Source organism: Tenrec ecaudatus, chromosome 7 (assembly GCF_050624435.1).
Source record: "Tenrec ecaudatus isolate mTenEca1 chromosome 7, mTenEca1.hap1, whole genome shotgun sequence".
Lineage (NCBI taxonomy): Eukaryota > Metazoa > Chordata > Mammalia > Afrosoricida > Tenrecidae > Tenrec > Tenrec ecaudatus.
Genome location: NC_134536.1, coordinates 52,628,060 through 52,654,909, shown reverse-complemented (window position 1 = coordinate 52,654,909; position 26,850 = coordinate 52,628,060). Strand labels below are relative to the sequence as shown.

The window sequence follows — 26,850 nt, the reverse complement described above, 5'->3', positions numbered from 1 at the left end:
GAGGACCAGGCGTAGCCCAATGATTGCTAAGAGATGGTACAGCAGCAATAACAGTTATGAGTACCCAATGCAGACGTCTTAAATATTCCCTTCTTTAATATTAACATGATTAAGTCACTCCACACTCTGCCTGTCAATGTTTCACTTAAGATTATTTAAGTGGTATGTGGCTGTGTATAGTCTTACCAAAATAATATTAATGATTATTTCACGGCTTTCAAAGGCTGTATTTGGATATAGGTGCTGTCATCTCACGACCAGTCTTCCACAAAGCAACGGCACAAATTCCATATGTAATTAACCATGTGTTCCCCAATCTTAGTAACTGACCCACTGCTGATAACCACTTTGCTTTCCTTCAAATTCAGTTTATTTTCCTGAAGGTGATCTTTTACCTGTTCCTGGATCTTGATTTCCTGATAATCCCTGCACATGGCTGGAGAAGAAGACACGCCCGAGAGGCAAGTGAACTTAGTTGAGTCACAGCCCTCCAGGATGGGGCAGGAGGATGGCCTGCAGAAGGTGTAGAACTGCTCAAAGTCAGCCTTGACCACAAAGACATGCTTGCATTTGTTACACATGTAGTCCCGCTCAAACTCCAGCACCTTCACGAGGCTTGTTCGAATCACGGTCCCTGTGACAGACAAGAAGTGACCCACATCCTTGGTCTTAGGGATGTGCTCCCTCACCAGCTCGGGACAGATGGGCAAACCTGATGGAAGAAAAAAACCCAAAGATCACATCACTCACACCTTGGGACTGGACTCTATCTAGCATCTTTCTCATATGCCCTGGGGGAGCACAAATCCAGGGAAGAGCCCATTGCTGGAGCCACTGTGCCAAGCTAGCTCGTCCAGGGCCTCTATCTCCCTGCTCCTCTACTTTACCACGCACGGTGTCCCTTTCACGCCCCAAGTATGTGAGGCAGTCTCTCCATCCTTGCTTCTGGCTGTGCGTCTTCCAGGACAGATGTGTTTGTTCTATCCGATGCTATAATAATCAGGACAGACTGCTTTTGGGAAGAGGGCTACCTCACTATGATTTAAATACCCAGATTGTACCCACATTCAGCAAAGAACATATTGCTACTTACGCCACCTAGAAGCAGTCGCTGACTCTGCCTGACCCACAAAGAAGGCTCCTTGTTGTTTTAGTTAGGGTGGGGTTTGCCATGCATAACTTGCACAGTACTTTCAAGCCTTGAGCTGCCTAGACCAGTGGTTCTCAAACATACTTGGCCTACCACCTCTTTTCAGAAGAAAAAAAATTGCTCAATACACCCCTGCCAAATAAAATGTTTGTACTAATGTCCATAACACAGGATAAAGTGTACATTTGTCTGCCTTTGCGGCCCACCTGGAGTGTCCCAGTGCCCCCAGGGGCAGCAAAGCTTACTTTGGGAAGCACAGATCTAGAGGTTTACTCCTGGCATGCATCACTGTATCCCTTGGTAATTTGGGTGTTTTCACAATTTAAAACAAAGAAACAACAACAACAAAATAAAAACCAGGCACCGGAGAGATGCAAACTGTAAAAGGAAATTCCTGTTTGGAAAAGCCTCTTTTCTTAAATTTGGCCGTGATACTGAAGCATAGAGATGCTGGCTGTCGTGGCCAAAAACATGGTCTGAGCAGGCTTCTGATCATCACAGCCAGCTACCACCATAAAGAGGGGCAGTCTCAGGAACCCAGAGGCAGAACTAGTTCTGCCCTGTCCTGTAGAGTTGCCATGAGTTGGAACCAACTCGATAGCAGTAAATTTGTTTCTGTTTTTGTTTTAAACAGGTTTACAGGGCAGAACTTGCTAAGCCAGTAAGCTGTTTCAGGTACCACGTGTCATTTCTTGTCCTTAGAATCTGATGATTCAGAACCTGGTAAATGATCACTCTGCAGCTGTACCTATCAGATTTATCAAGCTCATGCAAAATAGCCTCATGCATCAAACAAAATGTGTGGATTGTTGAATAGAAAATGGATTTGTTCTGTAAATATTCACCTAATTTATAATAAAAAAGTTAAAAAAGTCAAGAAACAACCATTCTAGATATGATTATCCTTTCCGTTTTTATGCCAACCCGTGTTCACCCTGTCAGTATATCCATGCAGGAAACCAAATGAAAATCATCAGAAAGTAATGTGAGAAGCGTGGAATTTATCAACAGCAAAACCCAATCAGTTAGATGAACGGAATGCTTAAGGTGTCCCGAACCTTAGTCTGGAGTCGCCTGAATGCTCACTCTGTGCGTCAGACAGGACCCTGCTTCCATCTACCAGCAGGCCAGCACAGCCAGCAGTAGTGTCTACAGCGACTTTTCCTATGCTCCCAATGCTGGTGGCGCCATGGGAAGCACTAGGCTGAGGACTACAACCCAGCAGCTGTTCCTCAAGAGAATGAGGCTGCCTGCTCCCGGAAGGACTGAGCAGTTCGGAAACCTGAAGGCACAGTTGTGCTCTGTCTACAGAATGCCCGTGAGTCGGAACCCACTCAAAGGGAGTGGGTTAACATCACAAAACTGAGAAAGAGAAGGTGCTACTCCAGGTTCCTGCTCAACTGCAGACACTGCCAAGACACATGGGTCCCATTTCGTAAACTCCTTGGATTTCCAGTGAGTAAAGTCTCATGTATAACGGATAAACTTACACAATTGCATATAGGTAGCTGCTTGCTATTTTCGGCTTGAAAATAAGTTTTGGTTAAAAATGTGTGAATTGGGTACGAGACCTCTTTAAAGTCCTGAAGAGCATGGGGGTCATGTGGGCCTGAGCCAAGCCAGAGTATTTTCCCTGTCCTCATGTGTACGTGAAAGCTGGGCACTGAATCAGCAAGACTGAAGAAGCGATGTATTTGAATGACAGTGCTGGTGAAGGCTAGTAGAAGTGCTGAGGACTGCCAGACCAACCAAGCTGTCAGAACGCGCCTTAGAAACCAGGACGGTGAGACATCATCCAATGTACTTTGGACATGTCCTCAGAGAGACTAGTCCTTGGAGAAGAACATCATGCTTGGCGCAGTTTAGAAGGACAGTGAAAAAAGAGGAAGACCCTCCATGAGAGGACGGACACAGTGGTTGCAATGATGGGTTCGACCTGACAATTGTGAGGCTGGCACACAGGACTGGGTAGTGCTTTCTGTTGTGCACAGAGCGCTAAGAGACAGAACTGAATTAACAGCCACTAAAAGCCACCTCCTCCCAGTTCCTGGGTTTAGGCAACTCAAGATTCCATCAAGTGAGCCAGACATCCAGCAAGACACATGGCACACAAGCAATAGGTATCCCCTGAAGGGATCAAGAAATGCCATTTTCAGAGGGAGAAGGCACACAGAGAGTGAAAGAATTAGCTACAATTTCTGATCCCCTGGGGGAGTTTGCACCCAGGTTTAGAGGGTTTAGATGGTGGGCCGTTAACCATGAGTTGGCTCCAACCCACCAGCTTCTCCTGACGGTGTGTTCCCATAAAGATTTAGTCTCAGAAGCCCAATGGAGCATCTACTCCGTCTACAGAGCTGTGTGTGTTAGTTAAGAAGAGGCAGGGGCACTGGGGTTTGTCCCTCTCCATGCCTGAAGGCACCCTACAGGAGGCTGGGAGATAATCAGGTGAGCCCTTAGCCAGCCATAAAGGTTGCTCCAAATTCAGCCTTGCCCCCGCCCAGCCAGGTGGGTGGCACACCTGGGCGGCCCAAACTAGGCCCAGGTGGGCTTCATTCAGCTAATGGGGTCAACCAATACCTTCGACCATGCCCCCAGCCAGAGGCCTCAAATACCTTGAGACCAAGAGACCGATGCCCTTCTTCTTTTTCTTCTCCCTTTGGCGCTGTCCTGTGCCCGCTCGGTCGTGTCAGTCTCCCTGGCCTCAGGTGACCACGGGTGGGTGTGCAGTCCTACGAGGTTGCCCGTGTTCAGTGACTGTCAAACCTGAAACTTCTTCTGTCCACAAAAACCCACTTGGATCACAGTGATCACACTTTGCTGTGAATTCTTTCTCGAGCGAAGCCAAGAACCAGGGTACTTCCCACCCGAGAAACCTACAGTAGCACTTGTAACACCTGGACGGCAGGGCCGAGAACAGGTGCGTTTCCCAGAATGTATCTAGTTTGAGACAGATCTGGCAGATAATATGGTATTTAGAGGCAGCGATTAAGAGACAAGTTCTGGATACAAACATAAGAAAGTTTGCCCTTGCTGCTGTATAGGTGGGAGCTGACACAGAGGATCAGGGCAGAGCCACCCCACAGAAGAGGAAGCAGGAGCCCTGAGAACCCAACACCTACAACCCCCAAAATCTCACTGCCTTCGTCTCATAGAACAGGCCCATGCAGTGTGCATGTGTGTGTGTGTGTGTGTGCGTGTGTTGGGATCGAGGGACGAAAGGGTAAAAGAGCACTGTCAATGGGGCCAACACTGGGATTCCATAAAATTGAGGCATTGAATAGTAGCAATCCCTCCAGAGTTTTAAAGCAGTAGGAATGGCGAAAAGTGCCCCCCAGTTTGGCCAGGAGGCAGTTGCTGCTAACAACGGGGAGGGGAGTTTCGGGTTGATGGACAGAAGCGGACACCAAAGAAATGGGTCATCTCAGAAAAGCCTGGTGTTTGGGAGAGGAGTGGACACAAGTGCTAAGCGAGGGCTATTTTCCTCTTATAAAATGAGCCCTACGAGGGGATGCTCGGACCTAAGTGTCAGGGCTGATTCGTGGTCATCCCTGTTAGCACAGGGATGTCCCAGAGTGTTGACTGGACTGGGTGGCTCACTTCATAGTGCCTGTCTGACCTGTCTCCTTACCTGGGTGGCTTCTGTGTACTCACTGACCTCAGGGTTCGGGTTAGTGCCGCATCTATATCAACAGGCTCTCGGAGAGGCCCCGGCAGCAGAACCCAGACATTGCACCCTTTAAATACTCAGTCCCACAGTTCTGCTGACTAACCCAGCATCACTTGAGCATAAAACCATTAAAAGGGGCATTCGGGGACCAGTCATTAAATCCTGCCGCAGCTCTTATCCCCTGCGTAGCAATGCCCTAACTTCTCTCCACCTCTCACCCCAGACCGCTAGGACAACCACTTACTGCCCGCGCCCCGCCACGCCAGCAATCTGGACCTCAATTGCACCTACTGCTTTTAATTGTCCCTTAACGCTTCCATGTCCAGAGGGGAGGGCCACTTCTTGAGCCCTCTCCAGAGCGCTGGAAAATGCCCTTTGGGGCAAGGAGAAAAGTAGTGACTGAAAAAAGAAAGAACTGACTTTCCTCCCTCGCCAGCCTCCCCGTTCCCACCTCGGGCCGCATGTCTCCCAGGCCAGCCACCGAATACTTGATACTTAGTTTGAATATTAGTGCAGATCCGGGAGCTTCGCACCTCTGTGCCTTTCCTTAAACACTCCACATGGTCCAAGGAACTATCCCTACTCCGCTCACCCAACACTGCCCTCAAGTGCCCCCTCCGGCAAGAGCGCCATCCTAAGAGCAGGGTAGTACAGCAGCTGACATGCACGCACACGGGACAGCTCAGCCGAGCGTCACAGAGCACACGGATGCACAATGGCAGGCTGCCGCTGCGGCCCCCATCAGGGGCCACCGAGTCAATACAGACCCATGCAAGACTACACACCTGTGCAGTCTGCCAAACTTTGGGTGATGGTTGTGCCACCAGAATTTGCATGTCAAGCAGCTCCCTGGTGATGCTGATGTTACGGGTGCAGGATCCACACTAGTTTGAGGACCTTCGACCTGGGCTGGCAAAGGTGGTAACATTCTTGAAGTAGCCATTTTGAAAATTGTGCTCTTTTAATCCGTGATTGGTACCGATTTGACGGCTCAGCACTTTTGATGCCTTAGTGCCTGACCTTGGGACCCGGGAGGGCACTGGTTCTCTAAGCGTGGCTCGGGCTCCTGTGCCGGATTGTCACCTGAGAGCAGTTAGAAATACAGGTTCTTGGGCCTTGCCCTACACCTGCTCAATCAAAGCTCTGAGAGTGGGGCCCAGCCATCAGTGTCTCCACAAGCCCTCCTGGGAGGCTGATGATGCCCACCACTGCTCTCGTCAGCCCGCACATGCCATTTTCTTTCTGATTTACTTCGGTAAATCTGAAGGTAAAGGGGTAGGTCTAGTTGAACCTCTCATCAAAACCACTGGAAATATCAAATACACCTTACCAAAATTCAGCTCCCTGAATCGAGCCCAGGCCAGCTCACAGCAACCCCACAGGGCAGGGCAGAACTGCCCCGAGACTCTAACTGCACCAGAGTAGAAGACCCCTTTTCTCCTGAGGAAAAGCAGATGGTTTCAAACTGCTGACCTTGTGGATCGCAGCCCAATGCGTACGCACTATGCCACGAGGGCTCCTTCAACCAACCTTAGGCTAATAGAAATTCTACAAGACAAAGTAAGGAGCGGAGAGTCTTCAAGAGAAATTAAACGCATATTTTGATTATCTTATGCTTCTACGAGAGTGAACCACAGACATCTTGAGTAAAGTGCCTTCCCTAGAGTCCCAGAACGGGGTGTGATTTCCCTAACTCCAGATCATTTCTATCCTCTGAGGTGTCAAACGTGCCATTCTGCTTGGGCACTTCCATCCCACACTGGCCTCCACCTCTCTTCCTAAAGCTCCCCGTGAGCGCTAAACTTTCCTAGAGTAGCAAGGCAGTCCGATGCCTACGCAACCCACCTGATATCCGAGCGTGAAGATTTTGCTTCATGGAGACATCCTCAGTCTGAGAAAGGGACTGAAGCACCGACAAGGCAGACCTTCGCAATGCACTGTCAAAAACAGTCAGCACCTCATTGGGGAAGGCGTTGAAATATTCCCCAATCTCCATGTTGGTTTCAAAAAGGGTCATGGCATTCACCACCACTGGGTAATGAGCATCTTCATCTTTTTCCTTCAGGATTAGGAGGATATCATTCTTATGGTATTCTGAAACATAGGACTCAAACACCTGGCCCACCAGCGTAACTTGGTCGTTATTCATCTTGTCTCTAGGTAACAAAAGAAAAAGAAAAGGACCAAATGAAATCTTTGCTGATTCATAATTTGCCTGAAATAATATCATAAAGTATACAATTTAACAGAAAAAAAATATTTAGTGAAAAATCATCTTCACTTTAGGTCACACCATCACCTCAAAATAATATTTGAATGTTGTTGGGGGCCACCGGTCTCGTTCCGAGACCTAGCACAGCCTTCCCACAGCCGAAGGAGACGCTGCACCGTCCTATGCCATCCTTATGTGGTCCCCTGCCCGATTCCGCGGACACCCGGTGAACGCCACTCTTACTTCCACAATCGGACTCACTGCCAGCAAGCCGGTTCCGACTCAGAATTCCTTGTTATAGTCGCTGTGAACATAAACTTTTCTTCTAGAAGGACTTTCTAAGTTTTATTTATTTTGCGGCTCTTACTGCTGATATATGCACAACAGAAAGCAATTCGACGGTTTCTACACGTGCAATTTAGTGACACTGACTATAGTGTGCAGCCTTTGTTACGCTCCTTTTCCGAGTTGCTATTCCCTGTTCATACTAACTCACTTCCCGCAAGCTTCCCGTTTAACCTTCCACACGACTGTTGTCAATCTGATCCCATACAGAGGCAGTTCTTATACAAACATCAGACTCTAAGACAGCTTTTTTGTTTAACTGCTTAGATGTAACTTTATATACCTTTAAATATTTGATCTTTTGAAAAGAAGGAAAGAATTGTTTTTCTTCTTCTTCAAGGTCTCATTTAATTCCGCTGGTTGCAGGAACAGCAAGCTCTACTCCAGTACTGGCAGAAGATACGGGTAGAAACAGGAGCGCGCGAAGCACCTGTGATTTCAACAGGTTCAAAGTAAATTCCGTGCTCCGTTTCTCACAAGGCGAGGCAGTGCTCATCGGCACAATTAAAAGCCAACAGCATGTAGAGCACTTTATTTAGAAAAACTTTTTTTTTTCTTTTAACAATTTATTGGGGCTGATACAATTCTTTTCACAGTTCATACATATACATACATCAATTGTATAAAGCACATCTGTACAGTCTTTGCCCTAATCATTTTTTTCTCTTTTCTTCTTTTACATTTTATTAGGGACTCATACAACTCTTACCACAATCCATACATATACATACATCAATTGTATAAAGCACATCCACACATTCCCCGCCCCAATCACTCTCAAAGCATTCGCCCTCCACTTAAGCCCCTTGCATCAGGTCCTCTTTCCCCCCCCCCCTCCCTCCCCATTCCCCCCTCCCTCATATGCCCTTGGTAATTTATACATCATTATTTTGTCATATCTTGCCCTATCCGGAGTCTCCCTTCCCCCCTTCTCTGTTGTCCCTCTCCCAGGGAAGAGGTCACATGTGGATCCCTGTAATCAGTTCCCCCTTTCCAACCCACTCACCCTCCACTCTCCCAGCATCGTCCCTCACACCCTTGGTCCTGAAGGTATCATCCACCCCGGATTCCCTGTACCTCCAACCCTCATATGTACCAGTGTACAGCCTCTGTCCCATCCAGCCCTGCAAGGTAGAATTCGGATCATGGTAGTTGGGGGGAGGAAGCATCCAGGATCTGGGGGAAAGCTGTGTTCTTCATCGATACTACCTCACACCCTAATTAACCCATCTCCTCTCCTAAACCCCTCTATGAGGGGATCTCCATTGGCCGACACTTGGGCCTTGGGTCTCCACTCTGCACTTCCCCCTTCATTTAATATGATATATATATACACATATACACATACATATATACATATACACATATATACACATACATACACACACTTATATCTTTTTTTTTTTTTTGCATGATGCCTTATACCTGGTCCCTTGGGCACCTCGTGATCGCACTGGCCGGTGTGCTTCTTCCATGTGGGCTTATTTGCTTCTGAGCTAGATGGCCGCTTGTTCGCCTTCAAGCCTTTAAGACCCCAGACACTATCTCTTTTGATAGCCGGGCACCATCAGCTTTCTTCACCACATTTGCTTATGCACCCATTTGTCTTCAGCGATCCTATCATGGAGGTGTGCAGTCAATGATATGATTTTTTGTTCTTTGATGCCTGGTAACTGATCCCTTTGGGACCACTCGATCACACAGGCTAGTGTGTTCTTCCATGGACTTTGTTGCTTCTGAGCTAGATGGCCGCTTGTTTCTCTTCAAGCCTTTAAGACCCCAGTCACTATCTCTTTTGATAGCCGGGCACCATCAGCTTTCTTCACCACATTTACTTGTTCACCCACTTTGGCTCCAGCCATTGTGTTGGGAGAGTGAGCATCATAGAGTTCCAATTTAATAAAAGAAGGTATTCATGCATTGAGGGAGTGTTTGAGTAGAGGCCCAAGGTCCTTCCGCCACCTTAATACTTGACCTATAAATATAGACACATAGATCTATTTCCCCATCCTCCTATATATATTTGCATGTACATGTCTTTGTCTAGACCTCCATGAATGCCCTTTGACTCCTAGCTCTTTCCTCCATCTCCCTTGACCTTCCTCCTGCCCTACTACCATGCTTCATCGCCACCTGGGCTAGAGTATACCTCTTCTCTAAGCAACCTTACCCTTGATCATTTCCCACCAGGCCTGCCACTCCCCCTTCTCTACCATTTGGGGTCCCATGTTTTTCCCTTGTCCCTGGGTTTGTTAACACCACTTCCTTACCCCCCCTACCCCCCCACCCCAAGTCCCCCCGGAACTGTCGGTCCCGTTGTTTTTCATCCAGATAGTTCATCCAGCCTGTCCTATTCAGACAGACCTGTGGAGTCACTAACATGCACGAAAACTAGACAGAGGAAAACAAATCAACAGTATACAACCAGACAACAAAACAACCAAAACAAACCACTGAAAAAGAACAGAACAAAACAGTTCACAAGAGAAAAGCTTGTAGTTAGTTCAGGGATCGTTTGCTGGCCCTTAGGAGCGCTTTCCAGTCCAGTCTGTTGGGGCACCACGCCCTGGCCCCAAAGTCCACTTTCAGCATTCCCTGGGGACCTTGCCACTCCATTCCCTTGCTGTTCCGCTGCACTCCCCCCGTGATTTGCCTCGGTGTGGTGGGATCAGGTCAGGTGCAATTCCCACACTGTGTCTCCAGTGCTGTCCCCTGTATCGCCCTTAGTCGCTGAGGGGCATCATGTCTCATAGTAGGGCCAGCCATGTTGTTCTCTCTGTGGACTGGCTGCTCTACTCAGGAACATCATCATCACGGCCTGGTGGGCCAGGCTGTGCTCCACTCTCTCCTCCTGCCCCTTCATCTGCTCCCGTGTGCTCTGATCAAATATGTCCATCTCCCATAGCTGCAGAGTCAATATCGTCCTTTGGAACAAATTCTTTTCGGGGGAGGGGCAGGAATCCATTTAATTTATGGTGCTGAGGCCAGCCTCCCAGACCTCTCCACCGGTTCCCTCCTCCACGCCGGGATATTGCATTCACACCTTGCGATAGAAAAACTTTTATCATTTTATTAGGGGCTCATACAACTCTTATCACAATCCATATATACATGAATTGTGTAAAGCACAATTGTACATTCATTGCCCTCATCATTCTCAAAACATTTGCTCTCAAGTCCTTGGCATCAGCTTATTTTTCCCCTCCCTCCCCGCTGCCCACTCCCTCATGTACCCTTGCTAATTTATAAATTATTATTTTGTTTTATCTTTCCCTGATCGATATCTCCCTTCACCCACTTTTCTGTTGTCAGCCCCCCAGGGAGGAGGTTATATGTAGATCCAAATGTAATCGGTTCCCCCTTTCCAACCCACCCTCCCTTCACCCCCGCAGTATTGCCACTCAGAACTGGTCTGGGCTACAAAATTAAGATCAAAATTGGTTTTTTCTGGTGCCCTCTGGTGGCAAGACGGGCAGTCTGCATGTCTGTTACTCTGAGGGTCTGTGTATGTGCTAGTTCTAGGCTTTACTCACACAAAGAACAAGGAGCTCCCTCTCACTCCCCCTCTGGTCATCACGCACACGCATGTCCTCATTGCTCTGCAAGTACGTGGCGCACACCCCCCTCTTCACCCTGACAGTCAGTTCTGACTTGAAGAGGCAGCACACTGGCTGTGGGGCTGTACGTTTGGAGATACAGTGGTTTCCTATTTCCTTCTACTCTAGGAAAATCACTGTCTTCAGTAAAAGCAGCTGTCATGAATGTAAAGAAAGGAAAATTTGTATTTAAATGATAAATACCTAGGATGGAAAACAGTATATAATTCTAATTTCCTTCCCTTGTCAAGCAATCTCTTTCAGATTTTTGTATCCACCGATTAAAGGGGTCTCCACCCATTCTTTTTTTAATGAATACACAGATCCCATTATGTATGTACAAACCCATGTCAACGTCGGATTCCTAATACCTACCATGTGCACTCTGCTCTGCCGGGGAAAGAAAAACACAGCAAAATGTGCTCTATGGCTTCAGAGAACCAAGGAACAGAACAAATAAAACAGCGCTCAGCTGTTGTTAGGTGCTGATCTACTTAGTTTTGTGCCAACATGGCACCTGTAAGAAGATATGGGTGGTGCTTCGTCTGCCAATCAGGACGTAGTCCTGGCCTGTGATATTCCTGAAGCCTACATCATTGCATGTGGCTGCATGAGTATGAAAAGGGATTTATAGACTAGTACCAGACTTATGGACTTGAGTTGGTCTGGGCTGGGATGTTTTCCTGATGTATAGTGTTTTGATATGAAGCTCTTTCTTACACACGTATCAATGGACGTTTCTCTAGTCAAACTGGCCTAACACGGGTGCTGTGAATTGGTTGACTCATAGCGACCTGATGTACAACAGAACGAAACACCACACGGTCCTGCATCGTCCTCGCAACTTCTCCTCTGTTTGAGTCTATCGTACAGAGTGCTTTTATATATATACATATTTAATCATTTTATTGGGGCTCATACAGCTCATCTCAATCCATACATCCATCCACTGTGTCAAGCATATTTGTACAACATATGTTGCCATAATCATTTTCAAAACGTTTTCTTTCTACTTGAGCCCTTGATATCAGCTCATTTTTCCCTCTCCCAACTCCCCTCTCTCATAATAGTTTATAAATTTATAAGTCATTATAATGTATTCAATTATTTATAAATTATTTGTTTCATGTCTTACAGTGACCGATGTCTCCCTTCACCTGCTGTTCTGTTGTCTGCCCCCCAGGGAGGGTGCTCTTTGTTTCCACTCTGCATTCCCCCTCATTCACATTGATGATTTTTTTGTTCTGGGTATATTTTTATCCTGGTTTTGTTTTTGTTTCCGATATGGTTCCCAGTTTATGAAACACAGAAGGATTGGATGCATAGAGACCAAACTGCTGCAATGGTTTATCAAGGATGGAGAGGAGTATGCATCTAGGATTAGCAGGAAGTTGTTAAAAATAGAGTGGAACATAAAGATTGATATTGTAGGCATGAATGAGGCCAGTGGACTGGTACTGGCCATGCTGAATCAGCACATGCTATGGCGTACTCTCCTGGGAATGGCGCCATGGCGTTCACTGTCCAAAGGGACCTTTGCCGATGCTACGTCAAGCACAACAATATCTGCGGAAGGATAGTGTTTACTGACACACAAGAAAATCCAATCAGCATGCCTATGATTTAAATTTACACATCAGCCACTAAAGCTGAGGGTGAAGAAATTGAAGAATTCTTGAAATTGATCAAATATGCAATTAAGATGTAATGATAATTATTGGCAATTGCAATGCACAAGTTGGAAACAAAGAAGAAGGAACACTAATTGGAAACATTTCTAAGACCAACAACTTCTTCATGGCAAATACTTTTCAACAACACAAAACATGGGAACTTCTCCAGATGAAATACACAGAAGTCAAACTGACTACATCTGTAGGAAGAGACACTGGAGAAACTCAGTGTTAGCAGCTAAAACCAGGCAGGGGCTGGCTGTGGAACTGACCCTCAATTGCTCATACATTGTTCAGGCTGATGCTGAAGAAAATTAAAACAAGTTCACTAGAGTCAAAAGATGACCTTGAGTCTATCCCACCTGAATTTCAAGAACATCTCCTGGACAGAACTGATGCACTGAACACTAATGACAGAAGACCTGATGAGCTGTGGGAGGACATCAGGATCATCATTCATGAAGAAAGCAAAAGGTTATGACCGAGGAAAGAAAGGAAATATCAAAAGGGATGTCAGAAGAGACTGAAACTTAATTGTATATTAATTGTATAATAGCTAAAGTGAACAGAAGAAATGATGACGTCAAAGAACAGAACAGAAAATTTCAAAGGGCAGCTCGAGAAGCCAAAGACAAATACTATAATGAAATGTGCAAAGGCCTAGAGTTAAAAAACCTAAAAGGAAGCCCATGGCCAGTATATCTTAAACGGAGAGAACGCAAGAAAAATACAAGCCTCGAGTTGAAATACTGAAAAGACTTGATGGGCAAAAGCTGAATGATGCAGGAAACATCAAGAGGAAATGGAAAGACTGCAGAGAGTCAGTGTGCCTAAGAAGTTAGACAGCATTCAACCATTTCAAGAGGCAGCATGGGAGCGAGCACCAATGGCTCTAAAGGAAGAAGCCCAAGCAAGCTACACTGAAAGCATCAGCCAAAAACATGGCTCCAGGAATTGAGGGAGTTATCAGCTGAAATGTTTCAACGAGCTGAGGACACACTGGAAGCACTCACTCATCGACACCAATTTGGAAGGCAGCTACTTGCACAACTGACTTGAAGAGATACTTGTACCATGACAAGAAAGGTGATCTAACAGAGTGCAAAAATTAAAGAATAATACCATTGATATCACAAGGGAACAGTTTTGCTGAAGATCATCCACCAATGGTTGCAGCAGTACATTGAGAGGGAGCTGCCACAGCTTCAGGCGGGATTCAGAAGAGGGTGTGGAACAAGGGAGATGGCTCCTGGCTGTGCGCAGAGAATACCAGAAAGATGTTAACTTGTATTTCATTGACTATTCAAAGGCCTTCCACTGTGTATCCACTTAACAAGCCATGGAGAGCCTTGAGAAGAATGGGAATTCCAGAACAGTCATTGTTCTCATGAGGAACTTGTACATGCAGCAAGAAAGAATTGTGGGGGAGGGAAGGGAAAAAAGAGGAGGTGATACTAAGGGCTCAATAGAAAGTAAATGTTTAGAAACGGATGGCAACATACTTACAAATAGGCTTGACAGAACTGAGGTATGGATTGTTATAAGAGCTATAAGAGCCCCCAATAAAATGATCTTATAAAAGGAAAGAATTGTGGGAACAGAACGAGGGCACGCTGCATGGTTTAAAATCAGGATGGTGTGCATCAAGGCTGTATCCCCTCATCATACCTATTCAATCTGTATGCTGAGCAAATAATCCGAGAAGCTGGTTTATATGAAGAAGAATGTGGCTCAAGATTGGAGGAAGGCTCATTACCAGCCTTTGATAGACAACTGACACCACCTTGTGTGCTGCCAGTAGGGACTTGGAGCGTTTGTTGATTAACACCAAGGCTTGCGGCCTTCAGTGTGGATTACAAGTCAATGTGAACTGAGCCAGCAGGGAACATCTTGGGAAATGCAGAAAAGGTTGAAGCAGTCAAGGATTTTTGTCTTACTTGGACATCAGTGCTCATGGAAGCAGCAGCCAAAAGATCAAATGAAGCATTCCATTATGTAAAGCTGCTGTCCGAGACCTCTTTAAAGAGTTGAAAAGCAAGGATGTTGCTTTGAGGAGTATGATGTGCCTGACCGAAGGCTTGGTATTTTCAATCGCTTTGTATGCATGTGAAATTTCGACATTGAGTAAGTAAGCCCAAAGAAAAATTGATGCATTTGGACGATGTTGATGGCGAAGAGTACTGAAAGTACCAGACACTATCATAAGCACAAGCATATCTGTCTTGGAAGAGGTACTGCCAGAACTTTCTATCAGGAGGCGTTATCAGGAGAGACCATTCCCTGGAGCCATCATGCTTAGTAAAGATGAGCAGGTGCTAAAAAGATGAAGACCCACGAAGAGATGGACTGACACATTGGCTGCAACAATGAACTCAAACATAAGAATTGTGAGGATGAGTTAGGATCAGGCAGTGTTTTGCTCTGTTGTATACAGTGTTGCTATGAGTTGGAATCAACGCATGGCACTTAACAATGACAATTCCAAGGGCATGAGTGAAAGTAAGTTGAGATACCATGTTGACAACTTAGTTTTGACTACCCAACAACAAATCTACAAGTTCATGTCAATTTCTCATACTGGTTTGATTAAACTCACTGTCATTTGGTCAATTTTGACTCATAGTGACTTTAAGGACAGAGTAGAACTTCCCCAGTGTGTTTTGGAGGTTGCTAATCTTTATAGCAGCCTCATCTGTCTCTCTTGGAGTGGCTGCTGGGTTCAAACTACCAACCTTGCAGCTAGCAGCCCAACATATAGTCCACTGTGCCAAAAGGTGAAGTAATGGACTTCAGACAAGTGTACAGCAGAAGAGCTTGGGAAGGGACTAACCCTAAAGTATGTCTGAACTGTGGTCTTTGCTAATAAAATCTGAGTTTCCAGAGAGGCTACAAGCAGCACAATTTTTAATAGTTGTAAATGCACATTAAATCTGAAGCCACAAATTGAACGGTTTGAAAGTTCCACAAAAAGGCAAGAGGGTAGCAGAATTTAAATTCTAATAAAGGTCATTTTAAATTTCTTCTATTTCAACCAACTTGTACAGTAACAACCATCTTGTAAAACATAGCATTCACTCACTTTCAATATTTGCTCCAAAATGGCTTATCAACGACTTCAGCCACCTAACACCTAAACATACCCACCTAAATATAGATAAGGGCACTGTTCAGAAAAGTGTCCTTTTATAATTACCAAGTTCTCTTTAAGTTTTCTTATCGAATACCTAAGTTTAAAATATGCTCATTAGGAACGGTTTCTTTATCCAAGTGCTATTTATCCACGAGTCCGAAACTCCTGCACAGCAACCAACAGTCACCAGGAAGGACGGACAGGCACGGGTAACTGCCATCTGAAGAGCTGACTCCACGGAGCCTTGGTGGCCACGGGCTGCTAACGGAAAGAGTGATGGCTCGAACCTACCACGAACAGCTCTGCAGAAGTGCAGTCGCTTTCTTAAGGCACCACATGGGCAGTTACACTCTTGCCTCCAGTAGCTGTGTCAGAATCCAGGGTAAGGCCACCGCTTGGGCGGCGTCCTCGCACACCACGCCCCCGCCGGCGGCGGCCACGCCCCCACGCGCTTTCGGGAGCCCGCACGCTAAGCCCCGCCTCTAGCCCCGCCCGCGGGACCCTGTGTTCCTTAGCCTCCGCTTCTCTAGCGTGGAGCCGCGCTGCTCTTGGAGGAACGCTCTCCAAACTTTCTTAAGGCAAAGGGCCTAAGGTCGCATCGCCTGCCTGGAAATACCTCGGCACGACTCTCTTCCCTGCTTTGTCCCGGGCAGCTCCCTCTCCAGAGCGATCCCGAAGTTGAACAGTTTTTGAATTAGCCAGACGTGGAAGAGACTTGGGACCAGTGCAGTTGAAAAAAAAAGTAAAACCGTGGAATGAGCCAGCGGCTGTCACTTACAGACTGACACGGGGTCACAAGCGGCCGCCGGCACGCTCCTCTGCAGGCGGCGGAGCCCCCAAAGCTTCTCGCTGCGCGGCGGGTCGGCGCGGAACCTAGGAACGGAAGGCGCGGGGCGGAGAGGGGCGGGGCGGGCGCGCAGGTTCGGGGCGGGGCTTTCGCGGGCGCGCAGGCTCGGGAGGCCGCCGGGCCGCGCCCCGCCCACTTCCCGCCCAGCGCTCTTCCTGCTGCGGCCGCGGGAGCGCTCGGCGCGCACTTGGCGAGGCGCGTGGGAGGCGCGTGCTGGGCGGTCCGAGGTGGGGCGGGGCGAGGGCGCGGCCCGCCCTGGGGCGGGCTTAGGGAGGCGGGTTTGGAGCCCACCAGAAAAGATGGTGCTTTTGGTGCCTCTAGGAAATCTTAACCTAATCTAAGTTCATTAAGCGAGAGAAACACGAGGCTTTCCGCAGCGGTTCTCAACCTGTGCGTCGCGACCCTTTGCGGGGGAGAGGGTGGGGGGTCTAACGACCCTTTCACAGGGCCGCCTAAAATCATCGGAAAACACCTATTTCCGATGGTCTTAGGAACCGAGACCCCGCTCCTCTAGCAGTCTCCATTGGAGTCCGCCCACATGCAGATACGCCCACAGACAAGTAGTACCCTTGCCGCAACAGGCTTCAAGACAAAACTTAACTTATTTCTAATTAGAAATAAATACTTCACAACATATCATTATATTATTTTGTGATTAATCACTATGCTGTATGTTCCATTTGTAACAATGAAAATACGCCCTGCACATATCAGATATATCAGTAGCAAAATTACAGTTATGAAGTAGCAAGGAAAATAAGTTTATGGTTGGGGCCACCACAACATGAGGAACTGTATGAAAGGGTCTTGGCATGAGAGAGGTGGAGATGCACAGGTTCACAATCTCAGACTCCCACCCAGGCGGTTCTCCCTGTCCCATGGGGTCGCTGTGACCAGAGTGCACTAGATGGCATGGAGTTTGGGATTTGGTGTTTTTGGACAATTTTTATGATTTTTCCTTTTGTTTCCTTTTTTTAAGTTTTACGTTTTATACTTGGGACTATAAACCGTTTTGAGTTGTTTTTTTGTGATGCAAATATAAATTGTACTCACTGCCATGGAGTGGATGCAGGCTCATAGCGACCTTATAGAACAGAACTGCCCCTGTGACTGTCACTGATGATCGCAGCCTAAAGGGAGTCATCACTAAGCCATCAGGGCTCCTTATCAATTGTAGGTAAATTTTTTCTCCTTATACATATCCATCCAGAATATTTGTTGAAAGAACTGCACTTCCGCCCATATAAAAAGTCAGTTATCTTTACATGTGTGGGTTTCTTCTTAGATTATTCTGTTCCATTATTTGTGTATTTTTACAGAAAATTTGTTTGCCTTGACAACTATAACTTTTATAAGTCCTAAAATCATACAGTATCTAGTATCCAATTTTGTTCCTTTTCACAATTTTTTATTATTAATAATACTTTTATTGGGGGCTCTTACATCTTTCATCACAATCCATACATGCATCCAGTGTGTAAAGCACATTTGTACATATGCCGCCATAATAATTTTCAATCTTTCTACCTGAGCCTTTGATATCAGCTCATTTTCCCCCTCCCTCCCTCATGGACCCTTGATAAATTATAATTATTTTCATATCTTACATCATCCTCTGTTGCCCTTCAGCCATTTTTCTGTTGTCTGTCCCCCTGGGATGAGGTTATATGTTGATTCTTATGATTGATTCCCCCTTTCTCCTTCCACCTTTCCCTTTATCGTCCTGGTATCTCTACTCTCGTGCCCCTGAAGGGTTTATCTATTGTGGATTCCCTGTGCTTCAGGCTCTTATCTGTAGCAGTGTGCATGTTCTGGTCTAATCTGATTTGTGAGGTAGAATTGAGGTCATGATAGTGGGGGGAAGGAAGCATTAAGAACTGGAGGAAAGTTGTGTGTTTCATACTGCACCCTGACTGGCTCATCTCTTCCTTGTGACCCTTCTGTGAGGAGATGTTTACTTGTCTAGAAATGGGCTTTGGGTCTCTACTCCATGCCCCACCCCCACCCCCAATTCACATTGGGTATGATTTTGTTCAGGGTCTTAGATGCCTGATACCTGACTCTCATCGACACCCCATGATCACACAGGCTGGCCTTTTCACAATTCTTTTGTCTCTTCTGGGTCGCTTGTATTTTTATATGAATTTTAGAATTAGCTTGTTACTTTCTATTTTTAAAAAATGCTGATTGGGATCGCCTTTCAAGTCTATGGGTCACTGTAGGCAGAACTGACATCTTAACGATCCTGAGCCATTCAACCCTTGAACAGCTCTCCATCCATCTAGGTGGTATTTCATTTCTTCTGCCGCATGGCGACTACAAGGTAGGGCAGGGTAGAACTGCCCCTTTGAGTTTCTGAGGTGGACTCTTTACAGGGTAGAAAGCCCTTCTTTCTCCCAAGGAGCTGGCTGGTGGTTTCAAACTGCCGACCCTGTGGTTAGCAGCTGTGGTAGTTATATAATGTGTTGTCAATTTGGGAGGATTAGGAGTGAAGGGGTGGAGTATAGCCTGTCAATCATTGTAGAGACAATGAGGCCCCTGTGGGCATGGCCTTCCACTGATGATTCTGGGAATTCCTCCTTGGAGGAAGCAGGCAGACTCTCTGCTCACTCCCTGAGAGACGCTCTACCAACAAGGCATATGACACTATGTTGATAGGCTGATAGACCCGGTGCCCTGGGAACTGGAGGAGCCACGTGGAGACCCCTGCCAGTGCTGAGATGCTTACACCACTTACCACCCACTGGCTGGTCGTCCTGCATTCTACATCATTATATGTGTTGCCTGAGTCTGAAGAGGGCTTTATAGATTGTTATTGGACATATGGGCTAATATGAGACTTGATCTGAACTGGGCTGGGATGTTTTCTCAGTATTCAGTGACTCTACTATATAAACCTCTTCCTTATACACATGTGAGTGTTTATGAATTTGTCCATCTGAACTAACACAGGTACCCAAAGCATAGCCACTATGCCTATGCGTATACCACCAGGGGAGTAAGTTTGGTTTTAATTTCTTGAATTCCTAGTGGGCAGTGTTTGACTGCTAATGGAAAGGCCAACTGTTAGCAATTAGCCACTAGAAGGGGAGATATATGGCAACCTATTCCATCAAGATTGCATTCCAACCTTTGAAACTCTATGGGGCAGTTCTATCCTATCCTATAGTGTAGCTGGAATTGACCTGACAGCACAGAATGTCATTTAGTTTGGAAACTATTATTGTAACTGATATTTACCTTAAAATTCCAATTGTTCTTTGCTAATCTTTGGGGATAGAATTGGTTGTTTAAATATTATGTCTGGATCCTAGTCCCTAGGTTAGGGATTCTAGTGCCTTACATTTTCGACTGTAAGGGCTGGTGAAAGTCAAGCCTGCTTTGGAAAGGTCACAACTTGGAAAACCCTATGGAGCAGATCTATTTTCCATGTATGAACCTGGAAGGATGTCTCTAGGCCTTTCCTGTCTGCCCCTGTGTGGAATCTTTGCTGAAACATGCCCAGCATCATAGCAACCTGCAAGACTTCACTGACAGGATGATGGCTGTACATGAGGTGCACTGGCAAGGAAGCCAACCTGGCTCTCTTGTGTGGAAGGCAGCTGTCTGAAGATCTTTTCCAATACTCCCAATTTCTCCAGAAAAATATTTCTACTGCCAGTGATGTTGATTTAGATATTTGTGCAAATAAGAGTATCACATTTTTTTTAGTTTCTGGTTCACTTAAAGCTATTGGGAATTGAAGTCACTTGGCTAAGACAGTACACAAAACTGAATTTGGAAGAGGCGTTTGTGAGTACAGGGTCCGTGAGAAAAAGGAAAATCCAATGAGATGGACTGATGCTGGCTGCCAATGGGCTCTCCCCCAGGGCCATGCTGAGTGAGGTTGTCATAGGGCTGCGCCCTGCTTTCTTCTGTTGTACACGAGGTTACCCTGAATAATACCAGAGAGCAAACTTCAAAGATGTCCGTTTAAATTTAATGCCAAGTGGAAAGCTTCAAAAACAAGTAAAATAAATGTAAGTCACAGGATATGGACTTAGTTAGCTAAAGATAAACTTGTGGATATTATATCCCACAGTATAAATGTAATTAAGTTATTGGCTGTAAGTAACAGCAACTATTTTGCCTAAACAAAATAGCCATCAGGATTCTGAGTATCTCATAATAGCAAAACAAAGGATACAGTCAAACGTTGGGGACAGACAAAGAAGGAATTGAAATCCATCAATTATCACTGCATCTCTAAACTTTCAGACTTATCTGTTACATTGTTTTCTTTTTGCAAGTCACCTTTCTCTGTTCCTCTTCACATGGAGATCTGGTAACCTTGTAGCTCGCTTGCTGTGAGGCTTATACATTATAGGTGCAGCTGAATGATTGAAACAAAGTGAACTTATTCTTGTTCATGGACTCCGCAACCCTGTGCACCACAGCGCCAACCATTGCTGTCCTGCTGCATCCTCATGATGGTGGCTATGTTGGAGGCCATTCTTGCAACCACCATGTGAGTCTGTTTTGTTGGGTATCTTCCTCTCTTTTGGCTGGGCCTCTACCAACCATGTTTTCCTTCTCTCTTGGATTAGCCCATCTGCTAGCATGGCTCACGGCCCTCACTTCTAGGAAGAGCATTCTGGTTGTACTCTTGCTTCAAGACAGATTTGTTTGCTGTTCTGGCTGCGCCTAGTACTTTCACTATACTTCCCCAGCACCATAATTAAAACGCATGAATTCTACTCCACTCATCCTTATTCACGACATAGCTTTGATATGTATACGAATCAGCTGAAAACACGGTGGCTGAGGACAGGCACATTTCGTCTTCAAAGTAACATTGATCCTTGTTAGCATTTTAAATAGACTTGCAACAGATTTGCCCAAAGCAATACCACCTTTGATTTCTTGACGGCTGCTTTGAAGAATGTGGATTGTGGATCTAAGTAAAATGAGATCTGAGAGCATGTCAGTCTTTTCTCCATTTATCATGGTGTGCCTACTGATGCAGTTGTAAGGATTTTTAAGTTGTAATCCATAATGAAACTGTAGTCCTTGATCATCTTCAGTGAGTTTCATAGCATTTTTACTTTCAGCAAAGTTGTGTAATCATTATCTTCAGCAAAATATTGCATGTGATACTGATATCATTCAATAATTTCCTCACAATATTGGGTCACCTTTCTTTGAAATGGGAAAAAATATGGATCTCTTCAATTAGCCAAGTACCCGTCTTCTAAATTCCTTGGCATAGATTACTCACAGCACTGCCTCAGTTTCTTGAAACATCTCCATTGGCATTCCGTCAATTCCTAGAGCCTTAATGTTGGTAATGGTACCATGCACCTTTGGATTTCTTCATTCTTTACCTTCTGTTCTTGATCACATGCTTCCTCTTGACACAGACGAGCGCTGACAAGTTCTTTCCTGGGATAGCCCTTCCTTTTGCAACAGCATCAATGGGGATCCGCTAACATTGCAACTTGCAGCTTGACGTTTTCTTAAGCTCTTTCAGTTTTTCACTCCATATCTTTGCACATCTCATTACATTGCTTTGTTTTCTCAAGCTTTGGCATTTTCTGTTCAGGTCTTTCACCTTAGCTTTGTTTTAGCTGCTCTTTGTTCAAGGGCAAGTTTCAAAGTTTCTTCTGATATCCCTTTGGTCTTTTCTTCTTTTTAAAAAAATGATCTGGTGCTTTCTTTATGTATGATATTCTTGGTGTCATCCCATCACTCATCTGGTCTTTGGTCATTAGTGTTCAAAGCATCAAATCTGTTCATGAGATGATCTGGAAATTCAGGTGGGATGTACTCAAGGTTGTGTTTTAGCTTTGTCGACTTGTTTTAATCTTCCACAGCATCAATCTGGACATGCGAGTGCTTGATGGTCCAGTTCCGTCAGTCCTCTACCTTGTTTTGGCTGAGGGTACTGAGCTTTTCTATGACCTGTTTCTCCTTAGTGGTAGTCAGTTTGATTGCTGTGTATTTCACCTGGCAAGGTCCATGTGTATAGTCAGTCTGCTATTGAAAAAAAGGTATTTTCAATGATGAAGTTATTAGTATTGCAGAATTCTGTCATGCAATTTCCTGTGGTCAAATTCAAATTCACTGCCACCAAGTCAATGTGGATTCATAATGTCACTGTAGGACAGGGTAGAACTGCCCTGTGAGTTTCCCAAACTGTAACTGTTTCAGGAACAGAAAGCCCCAGCTTTCTTCTGTGTAGCCGTTGGTGGTTTAGAACTGCTGACGGTTCAGATCGCAGCCCGTTATGTACACGCTACACCACCAGGGCGCCTGTCCACATTATGGTAATTAGGGATTAATTCAACTAGATACTCCTAGCTAGGGTTTAAGTTAAACCTGCCAATCAAATCTCAGCCTGATGACACCTCCTTGATGTCTAAGTCTTTTGTGTAAGAGCATGGCAAACAGAGATGATCCATCTCTGCCACTTCTCTGTGCCTGCCCCCAGGGGTCCCATGGGGGCTACCCAACCCTGAGAGCTGTTGGTGCCCTGGCATTCTTCCACCGACCTTTGGATCCACACCACCCTGCACCCACCGGCCTGCGGCCTTCCTGCTTCAGCACTGTCACCAGCATGAAGCCACGTGAGTCAAAGGACTTATGGACTAGCATTAGACTAATTCACTGGAGTTGTACTGGGTTGGGAAGCCTACTTTTTATATGATTACTTGTGGATTACATAGATGAGTGTCACTGGACTTGAGTCTCTAGACAACCCAGCCTAAGACAGCCATCAAGGTCACATTTTCTGACTACTGATCCTTCGCATTCCAGTGTTCACATTCCAATCACCAGTAAGGATCGATGCATTTTGTTTGAACAATTTCAGACTGGAGACACTAGAATTCTTCAATTTATTCATTGGCTTTAGGGGTTGGTTCGTATACTTGAATAATAATTGTATTAGCTGATCTTCCTTGTAGGCATATATGTTTTATCCTATCACAGATAGGATTGTACTTCAAAACAGATCTTGAAATGTTCTTTTTCAGGATGAATAAAATGCCATTTCTCTTGAATATGCAATTCCTGGCTAAGGAACTAGAATGGAGACCACATCTGAGCCCCCAAGGCAAACTGCCTCAAGGCAACAGTCAGACACAGGGCTCCACCCTCCATCTTCCCTAGCAATTTTGAGACAAACTGTCCCTCCCACAGCTCTATTTGTTGTTGTTGTTGTTGCAATAATGTGTTGCAACTGCCACAAGGAACTCATACATTATGCTCTGGATGATGAAGTTTCTTAGGGAAATTACCCAATTATAATATAGGTGAGAAAATGCTCAGCTACAGTTGGTCAGTCAGAACAGTTTCTTGTGTTGTGCCTGCAGGCGGTCCTCCGGTTGGCAAGCTCTTGGCTACAGGTCTCTTCCAAGCAGTGTCACAAAGCCCTAGGGCTACCAGTAAATACCCAGAAGGCATGCCACTGAGCTGTAAGCTCAGTCAGAAAAACCACCCACCACAATTAGTGCCCAGAGGCCCCCCACTCCTGCCCCAAAGTACTGTACTCGGCTTTACTTGCTTGTGGGCTGTGAGATCCACTGCTCTGTCTGGTGCTCTGGCACCTGGTTCTGCTGCTGCTCCTCCACCGACCCGCTGGTATCAAAGCTCTCTCTTGGATCAAGTGCACAGGGATCCTAAAGTTCAAAGGAAGTGTTCTCTCTTGCTACTAGTGAGATTCCCCATTTCTGCTTCTGAGATGGCTCATTGTATTTCCAGCAGGATGATAATCACTGCTGAGCCTGCTCACCATTACTCACAGCTGAATCATATAATCCAATAACATCTTTCCTCCACCTTCTCACCCAGCCCCATCAGGGAAACCAGTGTCATTGGGTAGGAGCACTTGAAGCAGTTGCTGGTGAAGACAAGGGTTGCAACTGTCAGTGTGGATTACAACTCAGTAATGTAAAGAAGCCCAAAAGAGTCACAACTGAGGCAATAGGTAACATCATGATTAATGTAGAACGACTGAAATTGTCAAGAATTTCATCTTCCTTGGATCCACAATCAATGTTCATGGAAGTAGCAATGAAGAGATCATACAACATATTACACTGGGTAAATATGCCAAACAAGACCTCTTTGATGATGTTACTTTGAGGACTGGGGTGGACTTGACCCAAACCATGGTATTTTCAGTTGCCTCATGTACATGTGGAAGTTGGACATTGAATCAGGAAGATCGAAGAACTGCTGCATTTGAATTTTTTTGCTGGTGAAGAATATTGAAACTATTCTGGACTGTCAAAAGAACCAATAAATCTGTTTGAAAGATATACAGCCAGTAAGCAACATAGAAGTAAGGATGATGGGACTTAGTCTCACATATTTCCCATATGTTATCTGCAGAGACCAGTCCCTGGAAAAGGTCATTGTGCATGATGACAGAGGGGCAGTGAGAAGATGAACTGACGTGGTGGCTGAGAAAATAGGCTCAAACATAAGAACTGTGGGATGGCACAGGACTGGGCAGGGTTTCACTTTGTTACACACACGGGGTCAAGAGGGAGAGCCAATTTGGCGGGCACCAAACAACAACATTCTTACATCAACCTAGACCACTACTCAGCTGCATACTTAGATCACACTGCTGGAACTTTTTGGCAGAGCTTAATAATTGAGGGCTTTTTAGAGAACATCTTATTAAGTGAAGGTTTATGTAACAAATTGGTTTTCCAACAATAAGTCGTGTACAAAACAGCTGGCTTCACTGCCCTCTTTGCCTCCTTCCGTTCATTTTGGGCAAATGTTGCATAGTAGATTGTTTGTAGATGCTTACTATTCCCAGGAAATTCAATTTCAACCTATATGGAACCAAACTTCATCTTTTGTCCATATTTAATTTTCTTGCATGCCCCAGGCACATTTGTCACTAACTCACACCAACTGTACATTCACCATGTCACCTCACCTCTGTTCTCATCAACAGTTTGTAAGTTCAGTCCTAATCTGAGCCAATTTAACATGTCCCTAACTGGTCTTTCCAACGTCAGCTACACCCTCATCTCTTCCTCCTCCTGAAGTAAACACAGTGATTTGTTTTTCTCAATTTAAAATCTAATCATGCTATTATGTACTTAAAAGTCTAGAACAGTGTTTCTAAAAGTGGGCAATACCACCCCATGGGGGCATTGAACCCGTCAGACAAATAAACCAGACTCACTGATGTTGAATCAATGACTCATAGCGACCCTATGGGACAGGGTAGAATTGCCCCTATGAGTTTCCAACACTGTAACTCTTTACAGGAGTAGAAAGTCCCATCTTTCTCCCACTGACCTTGTAGCCACAGGTTTAACTGCCATGACACCAGGGACCCATGAGGTGTGTGTGGTGGGGTAGGAGGGTGGGGGTTTGCAAAAGCAGAGAGCTACACTGTAGCCTGGGTTGCGGGTTATAGTATTCAAGTTTTTCATTGCCAAGGGGTGCTGCTAAGTAAGATTTTTTTTTCTCTGAAAAAGGAGTCCTAGGCCAAATAAGTTTGGGAACTTATGGTCTAGGACAGCGGTTCTCAACCTGTGGGTCCTGACCCCTTTGGGGGTCGAATGACCCTTTCACAGGGATCACCTGATTCATAATAGTAGCAAAATTAGAGCTGAAGTAGCAATGAAAATAATTTCACAGTTGGGGGGGGCCACCACAAGATGAGGAACTGTATTAAAGGGTCATGGCATTAGGAAGGTTGAGACCCACTGGTCTAGAAGGTCATGTCTAAATCCTCAGAAAGCATAATGGAAAAGAACGCAAGGTTTCGCCCTTACTGGCTGTGCCATTTGGAAGGAGGGGGGAGGTGTGATTTCTTTACTTGAACTGGTTTTGAGGGTGGAGTGCCTGGTATACAGCAACGACTGAAGAAATGGCTGCTATTTTTATACCATCTTCTCCACACCTGCATGTGCTTTCCTCGGGATCTCACAGTACTGCACAGAGTTCTGGACACTGCCATCCTGTTCGCCTTTCCTGGACTCATTTCAGTTTGTGTCTGAAATATTTTGAATGCTTTCCTGGTTACTTAATTCCTACTCTCTTTATTAGTGTGCTGAGAAATCACTTTTCACACCAAGGTCTAGCTGGATAAGGGTTTTACTATTTAGATTAAGATGGGGCTTTTACAAAGTTCATGGGAGAAGGGAATGAAAAGATAATGGGTTTTTCACACGAACTTTTTCAAGTCTCCACATACATAAAGAATCCATATGAATCCAC

General features: G+C 45.5%; 1 protein-coding gene across 2 annotated transcripts in view; it reads right to left on the bottom strand.

Annotated features, from left to right (window-relative positions):
- Positions 1-16,678, bottom strand: part of MCM9 (minichromosome maintenance 9 homologous recombination repair factor) — a 104,957-nt gene extending 88,279 nt beyond the window's left edge. For both annotated transcript variants that reach the window (XM_075554620.1, XM_075554622.1), the window contains exons 1-3: positions 16,552-16,678; positions 6,663-6,973; positions 396-712 (exon numbers count right to left, since the gene is read on the bottom strand). In XM_075554620.1, the coding sequence (XP_075410735.1) occupies positions 396-712; positions 6,663-6,966 (621 nt within the window). In that variant the 5' untranslated portion in view covers positions 6,967-6,973; positions 16,552-16,678. The remainder of the gene's footprint in view (positions 1-395; positions 713-6,662; positions 6,974-16,551) is intronic.
- Positions 16,679-26,850: the final 10,172 nt, after the last annotated feature.